Here is a 21,850-nt window from a genome sequence, read left to right on the forward strand (position 1 = left end):
TTTCCACTCTGACTTTCTACTCTTGATCTTTTTGTCATGCCTCCATGAGATTACTACCAGGAACCTATGTACACTCTATGCTACAGCCATGTGTCTGTAGAGCATTATTCCTATGGACTCTCAAACTCTATATAGCACCCAAAGTGTATGTAAGGTGTCCAGTAATATGCAGGTCCCCCTACTATATAAAGCATTTTCTTTGCAAAAGCATTTTATTCTAAATCCCTGAGACTAATCATTATAACTCCTTACTGTATAGTGAACTATCAATAAAATAATTTATTATGCATTGTATTTATTAAACGCATAGACCATAGGTTCTCTGTTTAAATATCATTGTTATTGTCTACATTGAATAACGGATCTAAATTTAATTACTCAATAAATTCCCTCTGGAGAGAAGCCAAAATAAACACATTGATGCCAGGAATATCACATTTCATATTCTGGGGAAGATTAATAAAGTTATCAGCTAAGTTGGGACCCATCTGGACATTTATGCTGCCCTAAGGTGGACAAGAAGACAAAAGAAAAAGAACAAAAAAGAACAAGAAACCTCTCTCAGGCTCCTTTTTTCTCTCTTCCCCTACAACCTGTCTTTTTGTCTGCATGACCAGTTACCTGGCCTTATTCCTTGGGACCAGTGAACTCACCTAAGATTTGTCCACAGTAAACACGCTTTCATATTCTTAAAACAAATGACCTATAGTTTGAGAGAAATTGCTCACAGGATTAGAGCACATGCTACTGTTGCAGAGGATCAAAGTTTGATTTCTGAGCTTATAATCAGGTGACTCTCAAATGGAACTCAGGCTTCATGTAATAAAACCTGCTTTTCTGGCTTTTGTGGATTCCCACTTTCACATGACCAAACCTACATAATTCACATTCAGATATATACCTAGCTGAAGAAGTCTTGAAATTAGAAAATACCTTCAATTTCACAAAGGGAAAAAATGGCCCAATTAGTTAAAACAGGGGTGTTGATCAGTAGCAGTTGTGTGGCTCTGTGAAGAGAGCATGTGGAGGTTCAGGTGTGTCCACTGAGCTCAATTGGCCAGCAATAGCATAGTTTCCTCTGGTCTCTAGGCTTGGAGGTCTTGCACCAAGGGAGAGTGAAAGGAAATGAGGAGTTTGTCAAGGTACAACATTTATTTCTATATAAATGTTCTGTATAGTTGTGTTCTATTTATCTGTATGCGTTCATTAGGAGAAAAGGCATCAGAGTGCTAAAGTGGTTGTGAAGTGGTAGATGGTTGTCTACCATTGAACTCAGGTAGTCTGAAAGGAGAGCCAGGACTCTTAATTACTGAGCCATTATCCATCCAGGTCCATGACAATGAAAAAGCACTCATGGATACATAATCACAAGAAACCTGGTGTCTGTTTTGCATAAAAACTTACCAGTTTGTCATTATCTTTAATGTGTTATATTTTAGACGGTTTGTGCACATGTGTATATTTATGGCTTGCATGCTTGTTTATTTTTTAGATAATCACTAAGTAGATCTGACAAAAGAATATCAATGTCCTGAGTCATTCCACGAAATGTCTAAATGTGCTTCACTTAATAGAGTGTTTGTCTATCCATTCACTGGGTCTATGAACACCATTAACTAGGGTGTAACAATACATAACAGTTACCTCAGCACCCTACAGGTTGAGGTTTCAGAGCAGAATTCAATATCATTCTATCTATTTATCTGAATACCTAATACAACCTTCGAGAAACTTCTTGACAGGTAGCTAGAATCCCTTAACACTTTCTTTCTGGTCTCTCTTGACTTCATCTTATCTCTGCTCTGGAATGGAATAAAAGATGTGCAACATAAATAAATAAAGATCAAAATAATAAAAATCTCAAAGGATTTTTATAGTATAAACTTTAAGGATATGTTGATAAGGAAGGAGAAAGAAAAATGTACAGAGGGAAGGAGATAAGAAATTAAAATAAATATAACCTTACCTATTTATGTCTGTAGGGAAGTATGTGACTTAAACATTGATTGTATAATTTACATATGCTGCTGTCTGTTCTAAGTTCATACTAACAGTAGCCACCCATCTTAACAACAATCCTCACTACTTTTCTCTTTTTTTCAATCTTTATTAACTTGAGTATTTTTTATTTACATTTTTTCAGATAATTTACATTTATTGAGTTTGTATGTATGCTACATTATCTCAGATGCTATGTATACACAATAATATGTATGGAGCATACATTAATTGCCAACTTATTAAAGCTGGCATGGATTTTATAAACACATATTCTTTTATATTTTTATTTTTTTTAATTTTTTATCTTAATTACCTTGAGTATTTCTTATTTACATATCGATTTTTATTCCCTTTCCCAGTTTCCGGGCCAACATCCCCCTAACTCCTCCCCTTCCCCTTCTTTATGGTTGTTCCCCTCCCCATCCTCCCCCCATTACCGCCCTCCCCCCAACAATCACGTTTACTGGGGATTCAGTCTTGGCAGGACCAAGGGCTCCCCTTTCCACTGGTGCTCCTACTAGGCTATTCATTGCTACCTATGAGGTTGGAGTCCAGGGTCAGTCGATGTGTAGTCTTTGGGTAGTGGCTTAGTCGCTGGAAGCTCTGGTTTGTTGGCATTATTGTTCATATGGGGTCTCGAGACCCTTCAAGCTCTTCCAGTCCTTTCTCTGATTCCTTCAATGGGGGTCCCATTCTCAGTTCAGTGGTTTGCTGCTGGCATTCACCTCTGTATTTGCTGTATTTAGCTGTGTCTCTCAGGAGAGATCTACATCTGGCTCCTGTTGGCGTGCACTTTTTGCTTCATCCATCTTATCTAATTGGGTGGGTGTATAAGTATGGGCCACATATGGGGCAGGCTCTGAAATGGGTGTTCCTTCTGCCTCTGTTTTAAACTGTGCCTCCCTATTCCCTGCCAAGGGTATTCTTGTTCCACTTTTAAAGCAGTAGTGAAGCATTGGCATTTTGGTCACCATTCTTGAGTTTCATGTGTTCTGTGCATCTAGGGTAACTCAAGCATTTGGGCTAATAGCTACTTATCAATGAGTGCATACCATGTGTGTTTTTCTGTGATTGTTTACCTCATTCTGGATGATATTTTCCAGTTCCAACCATTTCCCTAAGAATTTCATAAGTCATTGTTTTTGATAGCTGAGTAATATTCCATTGTGTAGATGTACCACATTTTCTGTATCCATTCCTTTGTTGAAGGGCATCTGGGTTCTTTCCAGCATCTGACTATTATAAATAAGGCTGCTATGAACATAGTGGAGCACTTGTCTTTGTTATATGTTGGGGCATCTTTTGGGTATATGCCCAAGAGGGATATAGCTGGGTCCTCAAGTAGTTCGATGTCTAATTGCCTGAGGAACCTCCAGACTAATTTTCAGAATTCTCGTACCAGTCTGCAATCCCACCAACAATGGAGGAGTGTTCCTCTTTCTCCACATCCTCGCCAGCATTTGCTGTCACCTGAGTTTTTGATCTTAGCCATTCTCACTGGTGTGAGGTGAAATCTCAGGGTTGTTTTGATTTGTATTTCCCTTATGACTAAAGGTGTTGAACATTTCTTTAGGTGTTTCTCAGCCATTCGGTATTCCTCAGCTGTGAATTCTTGTTTAGCTCTGAACCCCATTTTTTAATAGGGTTGTCTCCCTGCGGTCTAACTTCTTGAGTTCTTTGTATATTTTAGATATAAGCCCTCTATCTGTTTAGGATTCGTTGGAGATTTTGTCTCCTATCCCTTGTATTCTGTTGGTGATGCTAGCATCTATGACTCCTGATCTCTTTCCCTTCTTTGTTTTCTATCACCAGGGTTGTCTCCTTTTGTGATTTCTTTATTCTTTCTATTTCCATTTTTAAATCCTTGATTGTTTTGTTCAATTTCTTCACCTGTTTGGTTGGGTTTTCCTGTAATTCTTTATGGGATTTTTGTGTTTCCTCTTTAAGGGCTTCTACCCATTTATCTGTGTTCTTCTATATTTCTTTAAGGAGTTATTTATGTTCTTCTTGAAGTCTTCTATCATCATCATGAAATGTGATTTTTAAATCCAAATCTTGCTTTTCCCCTGTGTTACTATATCCAGTATTTGCTTTGGTGGGAGAACTGGGTTTTGATGATGCCAAATAGCCTTGGTTTCTGATGCTTAGGTTCTTGGACTTTTCTCCTGCCTTCTGGTTATCTTTGGTGTTAATTTGTCTTCCTCTCTCTGACTGGATCTTGTCCCTCCCATCGGTCTGTGAGCCTCTGTTCTTAGGAATAAGAGCACTCTTTGGAGTCGAGCTCTCTACAGACAGGATTTGGGCATGGCAGGCTGTAGAACATCCTGAGCTCCTGGGTACAGATGGAGAGAGAGTAAGTATCCTATCCCAGGCTGCTCTGCAGTTCTTGTGCCCCATGTGCTCCTGGAGGGTCCTTCTTTGGACAGTTATTGGAGCGAAAGTGGGGTCTCATCTGTTGGCTTAGGAGTGAGAGCACTCCTGGGAGAGTAGCTCTCTCCAGGCAGGATTTGGATCCAGAGGGCTGTGGGACAGCCTTAGCTCTGGGCACAGATGGAGTCCAGAAGTGGCATACACCCTCTTTAATCCCAACACTTGGGAGGCAGATCTTTGAGTTCATGGCCATCCTGGTCTGTGGAGCGAGTTCCATGATAGTTAGAACTATACAAAGAAATCCTCTCTCAAACAAACAAACAAACCCCCAAACCCCAAAACAAAACAAAACAGAACAAACAACAAAAAAAGCCAAGCCAAGCAAACAAAACAATAAAAAACACTACCCAAATGAAAAAAACCAAAACAACAAATCCCCCAAAAAGGAAAGAAAGAAAGGAAAGGAAAGAGAAGGAGAGAAACTATTCAGTATGTACTGGAGCTCTGAGGAAAGCCAAATATGTTTTCTTCTAATCAGTGTTTTCTGAGACATATTGGACTCACAAAGAATGGCAGGAACATTGAACCACTCCTCTTCTTACCTCTTAGTTCTTGGTCTCTTGTGGCCTCCTGCTTGGGATATAATAAGGTATTTATGATGTGTCATCAGTCCACATACATTTTAGTTAGGGTTCCTATTGCTGTGATAAAACATGACCAAAGAAACTTGGTGAGGAAAGAGCTTATTTGGCTTACACTTCCATTTTGATGTTTATCACTGAAGAAAGTCAGAACAGGAACCCAGAGTGAGGGGCTAATGCAGAAGCCACAGAGGGAAGCTGCTTACTGGCTCGCTCTCCATGGTTTGCTCATTCTTCTTTCATATAGAACTCAGGACCACTAATGCAAGGATGGCACCACCTACAGTGAGATTGATCCTCTCCCATCAATCACTAATTAAGAAAATACTTTACAGCCAGATCTTATGGAGACATTTTCTCAACTGAGGCTCTTTCCTTTTAGAAAACTATAGCTCAAATCAATTTGACATAAGACTAAATTCACAGATGAAGAAGAAAGAAGACCAAAATGTGGATGCTTCATTCCTTCTGAGAAAGGAGAACAAAATACGCACAGGAGGAAAAGAGTGGAGTAGGGACTGAGGGAAAGGTCATCCACAGAATGCCCCACCTGGGGATCCAACCCATATACAACCACCAAACCCAGTCACTATTGCTAATGCCAAGAAGTTCGTGCTGACAGGAGCCTGATATGAATGTTTCCTGAGAGACTCTGCCAGAGCCTGACTGATACAGAGTAAGATGCTTGCAGCTAACCATTGGACTGAAAAAGGGGACGCCGATGGAGGAGTTAGAGAAAGGACTGAAGGAGCTGAAGGGGTTTGTCATACCGTAGGAAGAAAAATAGTATCAACCAACCAGACCCTACCAGAACTCCTAGGGACTAAACTACCAACCAATGAGTAGTCATGGAGGGAACCATGACTCCCGTCACATATGTAGCAGAGGATGGCATTGTCCATCATCAACAGGAGGAAAAGCCCTTGTTCCTGTGAGGGCTCATTTCCCCAGTGTAGGGGAATGCCAGGGTGTTGAGGTGGGAGTGGGTAGTAGGGGGTGGTAGCATCCTCATAGAAGCAGGAGGAGAGGTGAGGGGGTCTGTGAGATGGGGGAAAGGGGATGGCATTTGAAATGCAAGTACATAAAATATCCAAGAAAAATAAAAAAGGATTATTCTATACATATCCATTAAAGATATTGTGTACTAATGTCCTTTCTTTCCTCTTACAACTCATTGCAATGTTTTCCTCCAGTTTTTCATAAGGAAATGTTCTCCTCCTGTATGTTAGTCTCCCCAACTGCTACAGGCAACCAAGGATTGTCTTAAAAAAATAAACAGGACTTGTTTTCTAAGTTTCTTTTAAAAATTGCTGTCATTGTTTAGAGAATGTTACCACAAATATTTAATTATAACTGAAAATTATTTGTTTAAAAAAAAGACCAATCATAACAACAACATACAACATCCAGACTGGGGTTGTGTTAAACTTTCAAGATGTTGTGTTAACACTCTTGTTTTTGAAGTCTGCACTGATACTCTGAAAGCCACCACTCTAAATGATGTGCCACATACCCTTTAGTCTTATAGTGAGTCATAGACATGACATAAAATTCTATAAGTAAATCTCTATACCTTATGCTAGGTTCCTGGTCTGAAAATTTTCAGAGCTTTTTCCAGCAGGCAGCTGACAAGACAGTAGGCCACTGGACACTGCCGAGGCATTGTCAGTGATCCACCAGGGTCCAGGTGTTGGTAATACCTAGGTCTATTGGTAGAGCTCACGTTCTTATGATAGGTCAGGGAATAAATGGCATTTGTTACAAGTCATCAAGGTAAATTCTGTACCAAAGTGAGAGGTACTAACTCCTTCCTGAACAGTGATAATTTCCTGTAAGCTTGCATGACAGAAAAAGGAGTCATAACCCTGTATAGATGGTAGTGAGCTACCAGATGGTTGTCTAGAATTGAACTCAGGTTGTCTGAAAGAGCAGGCAGATGCTTAATTCCTGAGTCATCATCCCTCCAGGCCCATGTCTAACAATGGAAAGCACTTGGGGATACAGAATCACAAGGATCAGGTGTCTCTTTGGCATAAAACTTAGCAGATTGGTATTATCTTTAAGCCATTGCATTTCAAATGTTTTGTGAACATGTATGTGGGTGTTGATGGTTTCTTTTTGTTTTTTTTTAATAGTCACTAAATAGATCTCCCAAAGCAATACCAGTGGTCTGAGTCATTCCAAGAAATGTATGGATCGGCTTCACTTCAGAGAGTGTTTGTCTAGCCATTCACTGGATCTGTGAGTACCTTTAAACAGGGTGTAATCATGCATAACCATTATCTCAGTACCCTATAGGTTGAGATTTCAAAGTAGAAATTTGTTATGATTCTATCTACTTATCTGAATATCTAATATAACATTCAAGAAACTTCACCTTGACATAGGGTCCCTTAGCACTTTCCTTCTGGTTTCTCTTGACTTTATCTTATCCCTGGTCAGGAATAGAATAAAACCTGTGCAAAACAAGTAAATAAAAGTCAAAATAACAAAAAACCTGAATAAGTTTTATACCACGAACTTTTAGCATATATTTACCATATATTTCGGAGCTGGGGACCGAACCCGGAGCCTTGTGCTTGCTAGGCAAGCACTCTACCGCTGAGCTAAATCCCCAACCCCTGTGTGTGTTTCGATGGCTTGCTTTTTTGTTTGTTTTGTAGAAAGTTACAATGTAGAACTGCCAGAGCAATACCAATGTTCCAAGTCATTCCAAGAACGGACTAGATGTACTTCACTTCATAGAGTGTTTATGTATCCATTCACTCCACATGTAAACCACCTTAAACAGGGTATCGGTAACAGTTATCTCAACACCCTACAGGTTGGCACTTCAGAGAAGAAACTCGATGTCATTTTATCTCCTTACCCAATATGAATACCTACTGTGAAAATTCAAAAAACTTCCTCCTGTTATGGAACTAGAGTCCCTCAGGACTTTCCTTCTGGTACCTCTTTACCTCATCTTATCCCTGCTTAGAAACAAAATAAAAGCCATGAAAATAAGTACATAAAATAATAAAAACCAGAACAATTTTTACAGTATTAACATTGAACAATTATATATAAGAGAAGTGAAAGACAAAATGTAGTTAGGGAGAAAGATAAGAAACTAAAATAAATATGAAGTTAACTCTATATCTGTAGGGAAATGTCTGAGTGAGACAACATTGTATAATATACAAATGCTAATTATCAGTTATAAGTACCTATAAACTATAGCCACCAAGGTCCATAACTATACTCAGATCTTTATCTGACAGCAAAAATTTGCATATTTAATGATTTCAATGGAATTATAATTGGCCTATAAAACATATGTTGCTAACATGTTTCAGGGACAGCATATGTCTATTCAGTTTGCAGTGGACAATGTTTAAATGATGTTAAACATATCTAGCTCCCTGTTTATCACTTCTTTTTGTTTTTATTAACACATGAACTTTTTTGTTTTACCATCAGATCACATACTACCTTTTCTTTCCTCCCAGTCCTACCTTCCCACCACTTCCCCTTCTTTCCTGCTCCCCTTCTCCCCAGAGAAGGGAAGGCCCTCAGTTACCAACCCACCATGTGCCACCCTGCCCTGGCACACCAACTTGCATCAGGACTAAATGAGTTCTATCTCACTGGACAAAGCACTCCAGTTAAGGACAAAGGTTAAAAAGGAAGGTAACAAACTTCAATAAGAGACAACACCGAGTCTAATTTTTAGAAGACTCACATTAACACCAAGCTTCACAATTGGTCCATATGTTAAGGAGGCCTAGGTCTAGACCCTACGAGCTCATTGATTGGTTGTTTAGACTCTGTGAACCCATAATGTTTGAATATCAGCCATTTGTCAAATGTCCACTTGGTGAAAATCTTTTTTCATTCTGCAAATTGCTATTTTGATCTCCTGATGCTGTCCTTTGCTTTATAGAGGATTTTAAGTTTCATGACATCCCTTTTCTTAATTGTTGATCTTAGTGGCTAAGCTATGGGTGTTCTGTTCAAGAAGAGCTCAACTTTCCAATGAGTTAAAGATCCCTGACATTATTCATGATATTCTACAGACAGGAACCTAGTATAACTGTCCTTTGAGAGGTTCCACACAGGCAATGATGGAAACAGATGGAAAGACTCACAGCCAAACATTAGATAGAGTTCAGGCAATCATTTTGAGGAGTGTGAGATATGATTGAAGGGGCCAGACAGGTCAAGGACAGAACAGGAAAATTGAGAGAATCTACCAACTGATTGAACTATTCACACTCTTCCAGTTCATTTGTGTTCTGATGTGCCTATGACTGTACATCAGTTATTTCCTTATGAAAAAAATTAATTCAGTTTACAGGAGCCCACAGTTGACAGACTGTGTAAGATACTTCTTTCCAGCACCCATTGTTCAAAGTATAGGTGAGGGTGCACCACATATGGCCTTTTGTTCTCATGGACCTAAGGAGGAGGTTTGTTTGTTACCTCTTTCTCCACTTGCGCAAGACCCACCATGAATGGAAGGCTAAAAAGAAAATTCCTGTTACTGTGAACTGGGGACAACTGAGCAAGGATGAGGAAGAGAGACTGGCATTTCTTATCAATGGTATCCTGAAGGGCCAAGCTATGCTGCAGAAGAACAAAAAGAAGAAAACATGTGGAATAAAACCCCTCTGAGGCCGAGATGAGTTGAATAACCTTGAAGACACATGAGAACATTTTACTCCTTTTACCAGAAGGAACCTCTGAACCTGAATGCCAACCCCAATTAAATGTTGTCCTTCATAAGACTTGCCTTGGTCATGGTGTCTGTTCTCAGCAGAAAATCCCTAAGAAAAGATTTTATTTATGAGTATGTATGAATATACAAACACATATGGGTGCAACAAATGAGTAAAATAGAAGTTATTAATTTGAAGGCAAGTGGTGGAGTTTATATAGGAGGGCTTAGAAGGGGAGGGGAAATGTGATTAAAACAATCTCAATATTGGAAAAAAATGCATACCTCATACCCCAACTGCAAAGGCCAAGATACAGAGTTATATTTCGACCTGTTATTGTACATTCAACAAGGACTCACAAAGATGTCTCTGTCACTAAAACACATTGAGATAAATACAGAGAATAAGCATGTCTGGATGCCTGCTGAAGATTTAGCTTCTTAGCCCTCAGCACCTTAACTGTTTTCTGTAAGAGTTAAGGAAGAAGCAGCTCCAGGTTTGTGGACAGGAAAGGTGTTGACTGATATCTCCAGCTGCTTCACTAGTACCAAGCAGCAGATATTTCCAGTCTAAGCCACTTATTACTCCATGCGACTCTGACCTTGGTAAGCATTATGACATCTTCTCAGTCGCCTAGACTGACACAGGCTACAGACAAAAATCCAAGATATGAAAGGACAACAGATGGGTGCCCTGGTTGTGTCTTGACACAGAAGCACTAGAAACACCAATGAAAGCACCAACACCACAGCTACTTCTGCATCAATTAGTCTCACACCTGAGTCTCAGGCAGGCAATGAACTCACTTGGTTTCAGGTGTTATCAGTTCTAGGGAACATGGAATATCTTTTTCTTTACATCCCTGCACTAGACTCAGGTCCTGAGCCAGGTCTGGAACACAAAGGCTTGTGTTCATTTGGTAAGGCTTTTCAGTACAGCACTGACAAGCTTGTTTTGACTGATGCCATGAGGAACAGCTGCAGATGTGGTGACCTTTAGCAGTCATTTACCTGCAGTCACACAACAAAACAGAACTAGTCTGTTAACAAGCCCTCCTGGAAATGGAAGAAAAGTCAGCCTCTCATGAGACCCTGCCCTAAACTGTCATGAGTTACCATGCTTTGAGGAAGCTACACAAACCTTAGAAATGCTTAAACACATAGGTGAGTTTCATATAAAGCACGGGAAAGTTTTCCAAGGTGCAGGTGCTGCTACATAGCCTGGATCCAATATTTCTTTTGTCTGCCCCTGCCTCTTTTTGTGGGGAGGGGTGGAGAATAAATGTTCCTTTTATGTCTTTCTAGGAAAGACAAAGAGGAAGTTTTTTTCCCAAGACTAGACCAATGTCCAGTTCTGAGCCCTTTTCAGGTTTCTAGAGAAATTTGGAATTTCTTCATGAATAGACATGGTAGGTGGATAATATTGTTAAAAATTGATGTCAAACCTGAAAGCACAGCTCCAGTAGAGATGAAGAATGGACAGAGAAGCAAATGTCAAAAGGCCATGGAAGGGGACCTAAGTCCCTTTTTCAAAGAGTGAGCACAATACATATCTACCAATAGGGAATACCTGAATACCAGAGAAAAAACAGAAAACTTGACTAAAATGTGAAAGCAGCTTTACCTGTACAATTCAACAGAAAACTGTGCTAAAGAAGAGATTGCTGTCAGAATGAAATCATCAGAGGGCATTTCTGTGTGTGGAGGGGATATATTTGTAACTAGAAAGTTAAAAGTTGGTGGTGGCTTGTATCTTCAGTGCTCTGGGATCCTCTGCCCTTTCCTGGAATTAATAAGCATAGTGCTTATATGCACAGATAGACAGACAGACAGACAGAGAAGGAGACAGAGACAGAGACAGAGACAAAGACAACGACAGATATAGAGACAGAGACAAATTCCTTGGAACATTCAAACCTAAAGGGGAATGTCCTTCATTTCCTTCCCTCAAGTCTCAGGGAATCCTGTAGTAGAGAACAGACAAAGAAGGTTAGATCCAGAGTGGATGGTAGAAACCAAGGAAGGCAGGCCTTCTAAAATACAGGAGAATGAATACACATATGAACTCAGAGAGATTGAGGTAGCTATTTTAGAGCCCATGTGGACCTATACCACATGCGGTGTCACTGTTGAGAAAAGAAAGTGGACACAGCTCCCATCCCAATCACAGAAAGTACTGATAAAATTTCCAAATGAAAAGTTAGTTCTTTCAAATGGAGTCTCGCTGAGGGTACAAATCTCACTCTTACAGGATTAATGACCAAGTATATATTCCAGCACAAAGTGAACTCAAAAGTCTCTTTGGAGGTCTTATGTCTCATAATGTTTCCTCAAGCCTTTTGTTTGGGGGCATTTTGTTTTAATTTAATGTAATTTTCTTCTTACTCATCTTACAACCCAGTCACTCCTCCCCTCAGAGTCACACCCTCCCACATTCCTTCCCCCATAACATCTTCTCTTCTCCGAGTGGGTTGCAGCTCTGTGGGTATCCCCATGCCATTCTACTTGAATTATATTAAAAACTAGGCATATTCTCTACCAATGAGGACAGATAAAAAATCCAGATACAAGAATATATCCCACATACAGGTAATAGCTTTTGAAGTAGCCTTCACTCCATTCATTTGGGTACCACTTGTAGACCAAGCTGCATGTCTCATACATCTGTGTAGGGAGGGCTATGCCCAGCCCATATATGTTCTTTGTCTGGTGATTAAGTCTCTGAGAGCTCCAAGGGTTCTGGCTAATTCACTCTGTTCGAATTCCTGCAGAGTCCTTATCCCTTTCAGTTTATTTGTTCACATATTATGGCTAACACTTTTGTGTTTTTACTAGATTCTTGTGTGCATGTGAACCTGTGCTGCATCAATGTGTATTCCTCATCAATTTTCATTGGCTCTTTTCCCTCTATTTCTTTATTTTGTCATTTGACAATATGTTTCTTTTTTTATTTCATATGGTCCTTGTTGATTTTCATTTATTTATTTTTTTCTTTTTTTTTTTTGAGACATGATTTCTTTGTATAACTCTAGCTGTCCTGGAATTTGCTTTGTAGATCAGGCAGAACCGACTCATAGAGATCTACCTAGCTGCCTCTTCCTCCTAAGTACAAGGATTAAAGGTGTGTAACAACACACCTGGTGTGTTTTTGGTATTCTTTAGCTGCCTGTTCATTTTTTAGGAGAGAAAGAAAGGGTGTGGTATCTGTAACAAAATTTAAGAAACCAAATTCTGATGTTCATAAGACATACAGAGTACTACATGGTGCAGAGTAAAATAAATAGTTTAGATATTAGGTAAATCTGCTTTTGAATTTTATATGACTTATTATCTTTTATTTTATGGGCATTTGTGTGTTTCCTGCATGTATGTTTGTGTGAAGGTATTTGGTTGGTCTCTTCTGGAATTGTGAGCCATCATATTTGTGTCCTCTGGAAGCTAAGCCAATGCTCATAATAGCTTAGCTCTCTCTCCATCCCCTATTATATGGATCATAAGGAGAAAACCAGAAATGATAAGCTTGCACAATGTCTACAGATTTTGACACCAAGAATGGGAGGTAGGCAGGGTTAAGGCTCATAATACACAAGGAGACAGAAACAAGGCCATATCTAATTTGAGTCTAGCCTGATTTGTACACCGAAAGTATTTCACCTAGCCAACAATATATACTATGAACTGGGGTCAGGAACAAGGGAAGATCTCAATATCCAGACTTGAAAATGAGATTGTACAAGTGTACAAACCCTGAATGTCAGAGCTCTGGCACTCCAGAGTATGGGAGAACAAGCAACAGGGACAGGGTCCATAACTCATTAAAATCACCCAGGGTATTCTGCTACATGGTTGTCAAGCCCAAAATCCACAAACATCTGTGCCAAGTTATGTCACCAATTAGCATTTTGGTTTAGGGGATTTGCTCAAGCACATATCTTTGTTGTACAAGTATCTTACTCCCATTGGTTGGGGTATTTAACTGTGGCAGGGAACTTGCCTTATCTAACATTCCTGTAAATAAGAATGGGACTTGTCTAACATTCATGTCTTAACTTGCCAACGATGATGTCAGTAACACGCGTCCATGGCTCCCTCTGCCAAGTAAGATTTCAGTTAGCAGGGGAGTGTGGGAACTTACAATTAAGTGGACCACTACTCAAAATGGAAATCTCATTCCAAATACTATTTCGTAGCAGTACAGTTGTCTGTCTTATGTTGGGGGTCTATCCCAGGGGCAGCCTATAAAGGCAAATACCATAGAATCCTATACATAGGTTCAGGAATTGCTGTTGGGTGGCTGGTTTGCATCCTAGCTTATTGTGGGTCACTCTACAAAACACATCTACTGATTTCTATCATGATCCTTTTTTAATGGCACAGAACATAACAGATTATGTAATAGATTTTGGCATTAGAAAGTTGCCTAGTAACAGGAAGACGTGAGAAAGTTTTCTAGACACCCAGGTAACAGTTACCTGGGTCTTACATTCCATCTAGGTCTTCATATTTTACCTTGGTCCAACAAATGAGTAGGTGTGTTGGCAGAGGACCCTGCATGTAGACATGGGAGGACGAGCACGTAAAGGGATATCTCTCCTTACACCTTTGGTTCCTAATGTTGAATTCAGGTTTGGTAGCAAATGCCATTGACCACTGAGCCATATCATGGCCTACAAAGCTCATAAATTTTTTTTAATTAGAAAACAGTTTTCAGTTTTGTTTTTGATTTTTCAAAGGGAGCATTTCTGTTTAAGAAAATTGGCAGTCCCAGAACTCACCTGAAAAAGTTCTCAGGGAGAACTTTCCCTCGGGATGGAGACCCTCCAACTCAATGACCAGACCGAGTCCACAGGATGCAATCAGCAAGAGGATTTGGTTTATTGTCGGGATACACAGGCACAGGCACCTGTGGGCGCTTCAGTCACCCGGGGGACTGGCGCGCCCCACGGAACCAAGGATGGGCTTTTTATAGGATTCTGGGGAGCAGAAGCAAGCATACAGAAGCAGATGCATGGTTACAGGGATATAATTGGTGGATTCTAATGTGGCAAGGGTTCAGCCCGGGGGCAAGTTTCCTAGCCACCTTCTTGGAACATAACGGCTGACTCGGCCCCCCACCAGGGTGTGGGACCTCTCCCGGGGCTTTTCTCATTGTCAGGTGCTCAACCTCAGTCGTCCTGTTGCCAGGCCTTCAACCAAACACATCCTGCTTGGCAGCCGCTGTGTACTCAGTGTTCTCACCTTTCCCTGAACCAGTCATCTTAAGTACAGCCTTGCAAAATGGCGTTACTGCTGCTAAGCTGGGGTCTTTCATTCCCCCATTTTTTTGTTAACTTTGAGTGAAATCTTTCACTCGACTTGGTCAAGAAATTTCTGTCTCTTGTTGTCTCAGCCTATGGTACTGCTGCGTCAGTACGAGGGTCTGAATGACTGAAAGTCTATCCCTCATGAACTGTACCAGCCTATTAAGGATGCAGGGTCCAAAAAGAAGAATTAGGAGAAGAATAAGTAGGGGGTCCCATCAGGGTAGACAGGAGGGTAGCAAACCAAGGGGATCGGTTAAACCACCCCTCGAACCATCCCTGTTGGGAATCAAACAGTTTTTATCTCTTACTATTCTAGTATGGTCTGCATAGAAACAGCACTCTTCTTTTAGAGCAGCACATAATCTACCCTCGAGGAGGAACAACATATCTAGCCCTCATCTATTTTGGAGGACCACTTCAGACAACGATGTTAAGGACTTTTCTAATGTACTCACAGACTCTTCTATAGCTTTAAGATCTGCATTCATGGCTGCTTGTAACTGACGGAAATGACCAGTTTCTAGGAGTGCAGTGGTCCCGGTCCCTATACCCTCGGCCACTCCCCCCAAGGTGATTCCTCTTAGGAGTAAAGCTAAAGTCAGGGTGGCAGGCTCTCTTCGGAAACGAGTCTGTCTCTCGAAAAACGAGTATATATACTCGGATTCATGGTAGGTGACTTTGGGCCAAATTTTTACTAATACACAATAGTCAGAGGATTGGTAGTCTATCACATCACAAAGGTCAAAGTATAAGGGAGGGAAGGCATCGGCCAGCGTCCCCCTTACGGAGGTAGCATTAGCCAGCCTTCCTGTCATGAGATTAGTGACTGTCCAGGTAATGTTATAAATGTGGTGGGGGCTTATTCCCCCACTGACTCTAGGCCACAAAAGGACTAGGAGGAGCCACGTAGGAGTTTTAACTTTAAGGGGTTTGGAGTGCGCTGAACTCTCCATGTCTGGGGTGTAGTGTTGTGATTTGTCAATTCCTCAGACCGAACTGCCTTGACGTGTGATGCGTGGATCCAAGCCGCGACTCCGTCTACCTTTAGGGCGGTCGGGGTAGTCAGGAGGACGGTGTAGGGTCCTTTCCACCGTGGCTCGAGATTCTTGGTCAGGTGTCTGCGCACCCACACGGTGTCTCCAATCTGGAATGGGTGTGGCATCACCGGATGCTCAAGCTTGTCCTGGTAAGCAGCGGCCAAAGGTCTCCAGATTCTCTCTGCACAATCTGTAGGGCCTGTAAATGGGCCCTCAGAGAAGGGCTGTCAGCAAAATCAGCAATGTTTGAATCAAAGAAATGGACAAATGGGGGGTGGTGCTCCATACATTATTTCAAAGGGAGTTAGACCATGGGGGCCCGGGGTATTCCGGACCCGATATAGAACTAGGGGAAGGAGGGTCACCCAATCCTTTGAGCCAGTTGCAAGCGTAAGTTTGGATAAAGTCTCCTTAATTGTTCTATTCCTGCGTTTTACCTGACCTGAACTCTGGGGTCTATAGGCACAATGTAATTTCCAATCAATCCCCAGCAATTTGGCCATGAACTGACTTACTTGGGAGACGAAAGCAGGCCCGTTGTCCAACCACAACGCTTGAGGCATGCCATACCTGGGAAAGATTTCCTCGAGGAGCTTCATGGTGACCATTTTTGCAGTCTCGTGCTTTGTGGGGAAGGCTTCGACCCATCCTGAGAAGGTGTCTACAAACACTAGGAGATACTTGTATCCATACATACCTGGTTTAATTTCAGTAAAATCAATTTCCCAATGGATGCCAGGACGGTGTTCCCTAGGACGAACTCCTTGTCCAATCATGGTCCTTCCCGGGTTAACCTGAGCGCACGCTTTGCAACTCTCAGTCACCTTTTGTATCGCTTTGTCCCGATTCAAAAAACACAGATTTATCTCTTCCCGATCTAGTAAGGTTTTCATCTTCTTAAACCCCAAATGGGTTAATTTGTGTAAAAAGGAGATCAATTCAAAAGTCATTTTTATTGGCATAACTGTCTTTCCTTTGTAGACCCACTGTTTTAGTTGAGGGTGGTAGATGGCCCCCATTTTTTCTAGGAGCTCTATGTCCTCATGGGCATAAACCCAACCGGTTTGTCCCACTGTTGGGGGCGTGGGTTGGTCTGGGCTATTTAAGGGCAAGATTTGTTTGCTCATGGCCGCTTCTCGTGCCGTGGCATCGGCCAGCTGGTTTCTTCGTGCCTCTGGGTTGTGCCCTTTTTGGTGTCCTGGACAATGTATAATACTCAGTCTTTTGGGCAAGAATAGGGCTTCTAAGAGGGCCAGAATTTCAGCCTTATTTTTAATATCTTTACCCTCAGATTTGAGCAGCCCCCACCTCCGGTAGATCTCCCCGTGGATGTGTGCCATGGCAAAGGCATAACGGCTGTCTGTATATACATTTAGCCTCTTACCTTTTGCCATCTTGAGCGCCTGAGTCAAGGCGATGAGTTCAGCCCGTTGTGCGGAGGTACCAGCAGGCAGGGCTTTCGCCCAAATCACTTTGTCCTCCGTAGTGACCGCAGCTCCAGCCTTTCGCTCTCCCTTTGCCAAGAAGCTGTTGCCATCCGTGTACCATGTGTGGTCAGCATTCTGAAGAGGCTGGTCCGATAGGTCCGGCCTGGTTCCATGTACTTCTGCGAGGATTTGTAGGCAGTCATGCTGTTCTGCCTCCTCTGGTAGATGAAGCAAGGTGGCAGGATTGAGGGCGACTACGGGCCCAAACTGAACCCGTTCTGCATCCAGTAACAAGGCTTAATAGTGGGTCATGCGGGAATTGGAGAGCCAGCGGTCTGGGGGCTGCTTTACCAAGGCCTCCACTGCGTGGGGTGCTAGGATGGTGAGTGGCTGTCCCAAAGTCAATTTTTTTAGCGTCCTTGATCAGGACAGCAATAGCAGCCACCATCCTTAGGCACGGAGGCCAGCCGGAGGCCACAGGGTCGATGAACAGTTCAAAAGGTTTGGTGGCTTGTCCTGTCCCGGTTCATATAGTCGGTATTGTTTCTCACCAGTAGCTCCTTGTACCCAGGCCGTCCGGTCGCTGAGTTGTCCTGAAGCTCGGGTGAGGACTGAATGCTGGGCTCCTGTGTCTACCAGGAAAGTAACCGGCTGCCCCCCAACTTTAAGCGTTACCCTGGGCTCAGGGGGCGGCTCCTGGCCCTGACCTCCCTAATCTTTATCTAGAGCCAAGAGGGAGGTTCGTGGTCGAGGCTTTCGGGGTCCGCCAGGCTTCTTGGGGCACTCTCTGGCCCAGTGCCCTTTCTCTTTGTAATAGGCACATTGATCTTTATCCAGCTTCAGCCCCTTTCGAGCTCCCCCCTATCTCCCTTCCTTTCTTGGCCCTAAACTACGGCGGCCAAGATTCGACTCAATTCTCTCTCTTCCCTCTCTCTGCTAACTCTATCTTCTTTTTCTTTCAGCTTCTTTAAGTAAATCCTGTAATGTATAGCCCTGAAAATTTTCTAACCTCTGTAACTTAGTCCTGATATCTGGAGCATCCTGCCAGATGAAGGACATAGAGACACTCGTCATTTGTCCTGGGTCATCTGGGTCATAGGGAGTGTACATACGGTAGGCCTCCTTAAGTCTCTCTAGAAAGGCGGAGGGAGTTTCCCCTGCTTCCTGTAATACCTGTTTTACCTGAGCCAAATTAGTAGGGCATCGTATAGCCCCTCGGAGACCCGCTAGAAGCAACTGGCGATAAAGGCGTAGGTGTCCCTTACCTTCAGCTGTATTAAAATCCCAGTTTGGTCTCTTAAGTGGGAATGCAGCATCAATTTCCTCAGACAGCTGGGTGGGACGCCCATCATCTCCCAGAACATGCTTTCTGGCCTCTAAGAACACTCTTTGTTTTTCTTCTGAGGTTAAGAGGGCCTGTAAGAGCTGTTGGCAGTCATCCCAAGTAGGCTGGTGGGTAAGTAAAACAGATTCTATTAGGTCGGTGAGTGCCACCGGATCTTTGGAGAAAGAAGGGTTGTGTTGTTTCCAATTGTAAATGTCAGCTGCTGAAAACGGCCAGTATTGGGTCTGGCCACCGGTTCCCTGTCTAAGTGGGAAAGCCTGGGAGGTTGAATCTGGCATCACCTCGCGCTTATTGCGCAATCTCCCTGCGACAGGGGAGAAACCCTTATCAGACTGTGGCCTGGCAACTGATCTGGCCGGCGGCTCTGCCTCCTCCGTTTCAGCTGGGCCTGTAGGTAAACGATATGGGGGAGGAGGATCTTCAGAGAGAAGATCTATGAGAGGGGAGTTTGGGTCTGCCGGGAGGACAGGTTTCTTAGAAGGCTTGTTAGAGACTGTCCCATGTTAGTTCTAAGGAAGATTAGGACACAGAGAAAACAAACAACACCAACAGTCAAACAAACAACAGACAGGCATGCTGCACGGCTTTGGTACCAAACTGAAAGCAAAAAGTCAGATGGAGGTGGCAAAGGTCCGGGGCCCTCTGAAAGCCAAAAATACAGACAGAGGTGCCGTAAGTCCGGATCCTCCTCCTCTAACCAGAGTCCCAGATTGAGCCCCGAAAAGTCGGGCCCCTAACACCCTTGGAACGTCTTCCAGGGCTGCGGGGCGAGAAGTCCGAGCTCGTCAGCTCCTTCTTTGTCCCACCCAAATTCCAAACAACCTGGCTGAGCGCTCACAGAACAGACAGAATAGGGCAGAACGAGACAGAATCAGACAGACGCCGGCCGGCTTACCTCCCTGTGGGTGGTCGGTGGTCCCTGGGTGGAGGATCTCCTTTCCCGGGCAACGCACCAAATTGAAAAGTTCTCAGGGAGAACTTTCCCTCGGGATGGAGACCCTCCAACTCAATGACCAGACCGAGTCCACAGGATGCAATCAGCAAGAGGATTTGGTTTATTGTCGGGATACACAGGCACAGGCACCTGTGGGCGCTTCAGTCACCCGGGGGACTGGTGCGCCCCACGGAACCAAGGATGGGCTTTTTATAGGATTCTGGGGAGCAGAAGCAAGCATACAGAAGCAGATGCATGGTTACAGGGATATAATTGGTGGATTCTAATGTGGCAAGGGTTCAGCCCGGGGGCAAGTTTCCTAGCTACCTTCTTGGAACATAACGGCTGACTCGGCCCCCCACCAGGGTGTGGGACCTCTCCTGGGGCTTTTCTCATTGTCAGGTGCTCAACTGCAGTCGTCTTGTTGCCAGGCCTTCAACCAAACACATCCTGCTTGGCAGCCGCTGTGTACTCAGTGTTCTAACCTTTCCCTGAACCAGTCATCTTAAGTACAGCCTTGCAAAATGGCGTTACTGCTGCTAAGGGGTCTTTCATCAGCACAGGTCTACTCCTGAATTCATCTGGAGCAAGCATGCTGGCCTGATCCTACCTGAAATACTCTCTGCTTTCTAGCAGACAATGGCAGCACCTCCCTCAGACACTCTTTTCCATTTTACTTCAGGTCTATTCATAAATGGACCCAAATGTAAGACTCAGGATGTCCTTCTATTTACAATATGGCTGAACATGGCCTTGAATTGATGCTCTTCCTACCAACTCTTGAATTGTGAGGTTCAGGTATGGCAATCATGTCTGCTGCATGCAGTGCTGGAGAGAGAATGCCCTGTATCCTGCATAGCTCTCTAAAAACTGAGTTCATACCCAGCAACCTAGGACAATATTAATAGAATCAATTCATGCTCCTGCTTCCACATTTTGAGTAGGTGTACTGCAATTGATTGAAAAAGCATCCAATTCACTCCTTAAACTCCAGGACATATTCCTAACTATTAAAAAACCATTTGTCACACATCCAGTGATAATAATGTCTGTGAATTATTTTATGTTTATTATCAGCAACAGAATAAATCCTGAGCTGATTCAAAATGAGCCTGATTTTGCCATGAATAAAGTTCACCCAGTTAAAGTGATTCACAACAGAAATCCTAGCAGGGAGAAGGATACTGAGGCAGGAGGATTGCTAGAACTTAGATATCTAAAACAATCTTAGCTTCAAGTAAGACCCAGTCCCATCATACAAAACTCAAAATTATGCAATATGTAAGCAGGTGAGAAAATCCAAAATTAATTGATGTTTTGTTAATCAACAAGTGAAATGTTTGAGGGGCAGGGTTGTGTGGAGGTATTCTCACAGAGAGCTCTCATTCAATCATTCAAGTGGTTGGAAGTAAAAACTAGAAATCAAAGGGTGGAGCTTAACCATGGAATGCAGTACCAGTTTGGGGATTGAGACATGGCTGCAAGAGGGAGGGATAGGCAGAGAAGTATATAAATGCTTCATTGAGCCAGAGAATATATTCAGAGACCTGGAGCCTGGATAACTGCCTAGTTCAACTGGGACTCACAGACCTATTTGCAGTGCTCAGAACTGGTGCTATGTAATGTCTTTCCCTTCGGCCATGCAGTTTGATGTAGAGCAATTTATGCATCAGGATAGGACAGGAAATATTAGTTTCTGTCTCTTTAGAGGAATATTGAAGACTTTGGGTTTTTTCTAAATGAAATTTTAGCCTCACCTCCAATATAATTCTACGATAGCTTGTATATTTCATTGGAGTGCTTCATATAATTTTTTGTGTGAGAATGATTCTCTAAATTGTTCAAACTCTCCTAGAATTGGCCATGTGGCTCTTGTTAAGCTGGAAATCAGATCATTCTGAGACACATGTTCCCTTATATTTCCCTCCACTGAAATTATGGTCTTTATTCTTTTTGTGAGACACTGCCTCACACTGTAGACCCATAGACCATGTCTATTTGACACTTCTTAACACACAATAACAGGAATTACACTATTGAGTTGCTCAAATGTCTTACCTTATGTTTTGCTTTGCATCTTTTTCATATAGATT

General features: G+C 42.5%; 1 protein-coding gene across 1 annotated transcript; it reads right to left on the reverse strand.

The window, feature by feature from the left end:
- Positions 1–374: 374 nt before the first annotated feature.
- LOC134481886 (protein NYNRIN-like) lies at positions 375–17,704 on the reverse strand. The gene is made up of 3 exons (XM_063273857.1): positions 17,436–17,704; positions 16,567–16,886; positions 375–506 (listed from the first exon to the last, which is right to left on the reverse strand). The coding sequence occupies exons 1-3, from the start codon at positions 17,443–17,445 to the stop codon at positions 375–377; spliced, it is 462 nt and encodes a 153-aa protein (XP_063129927.1). The 5' UTR covers positions 17,446–17,704.
- Positions 17,705–21,850: the final 4,146 nt, after the last annotated feature.

This window comes from Rattus norvegicus, chromosome 14, assembly GCF_036323735.1.
Source record: "Rattus norvegicus strain BN/NHsdMcwi chromosome 14, GRCr8, whole genome shotgun sequence".
Taxonomy (NCBI): Eukaryota; Metazoa; Chordata; class Mammalia; order Rodentia; family Muridae; genus Rattus; species Rattus norvegicus.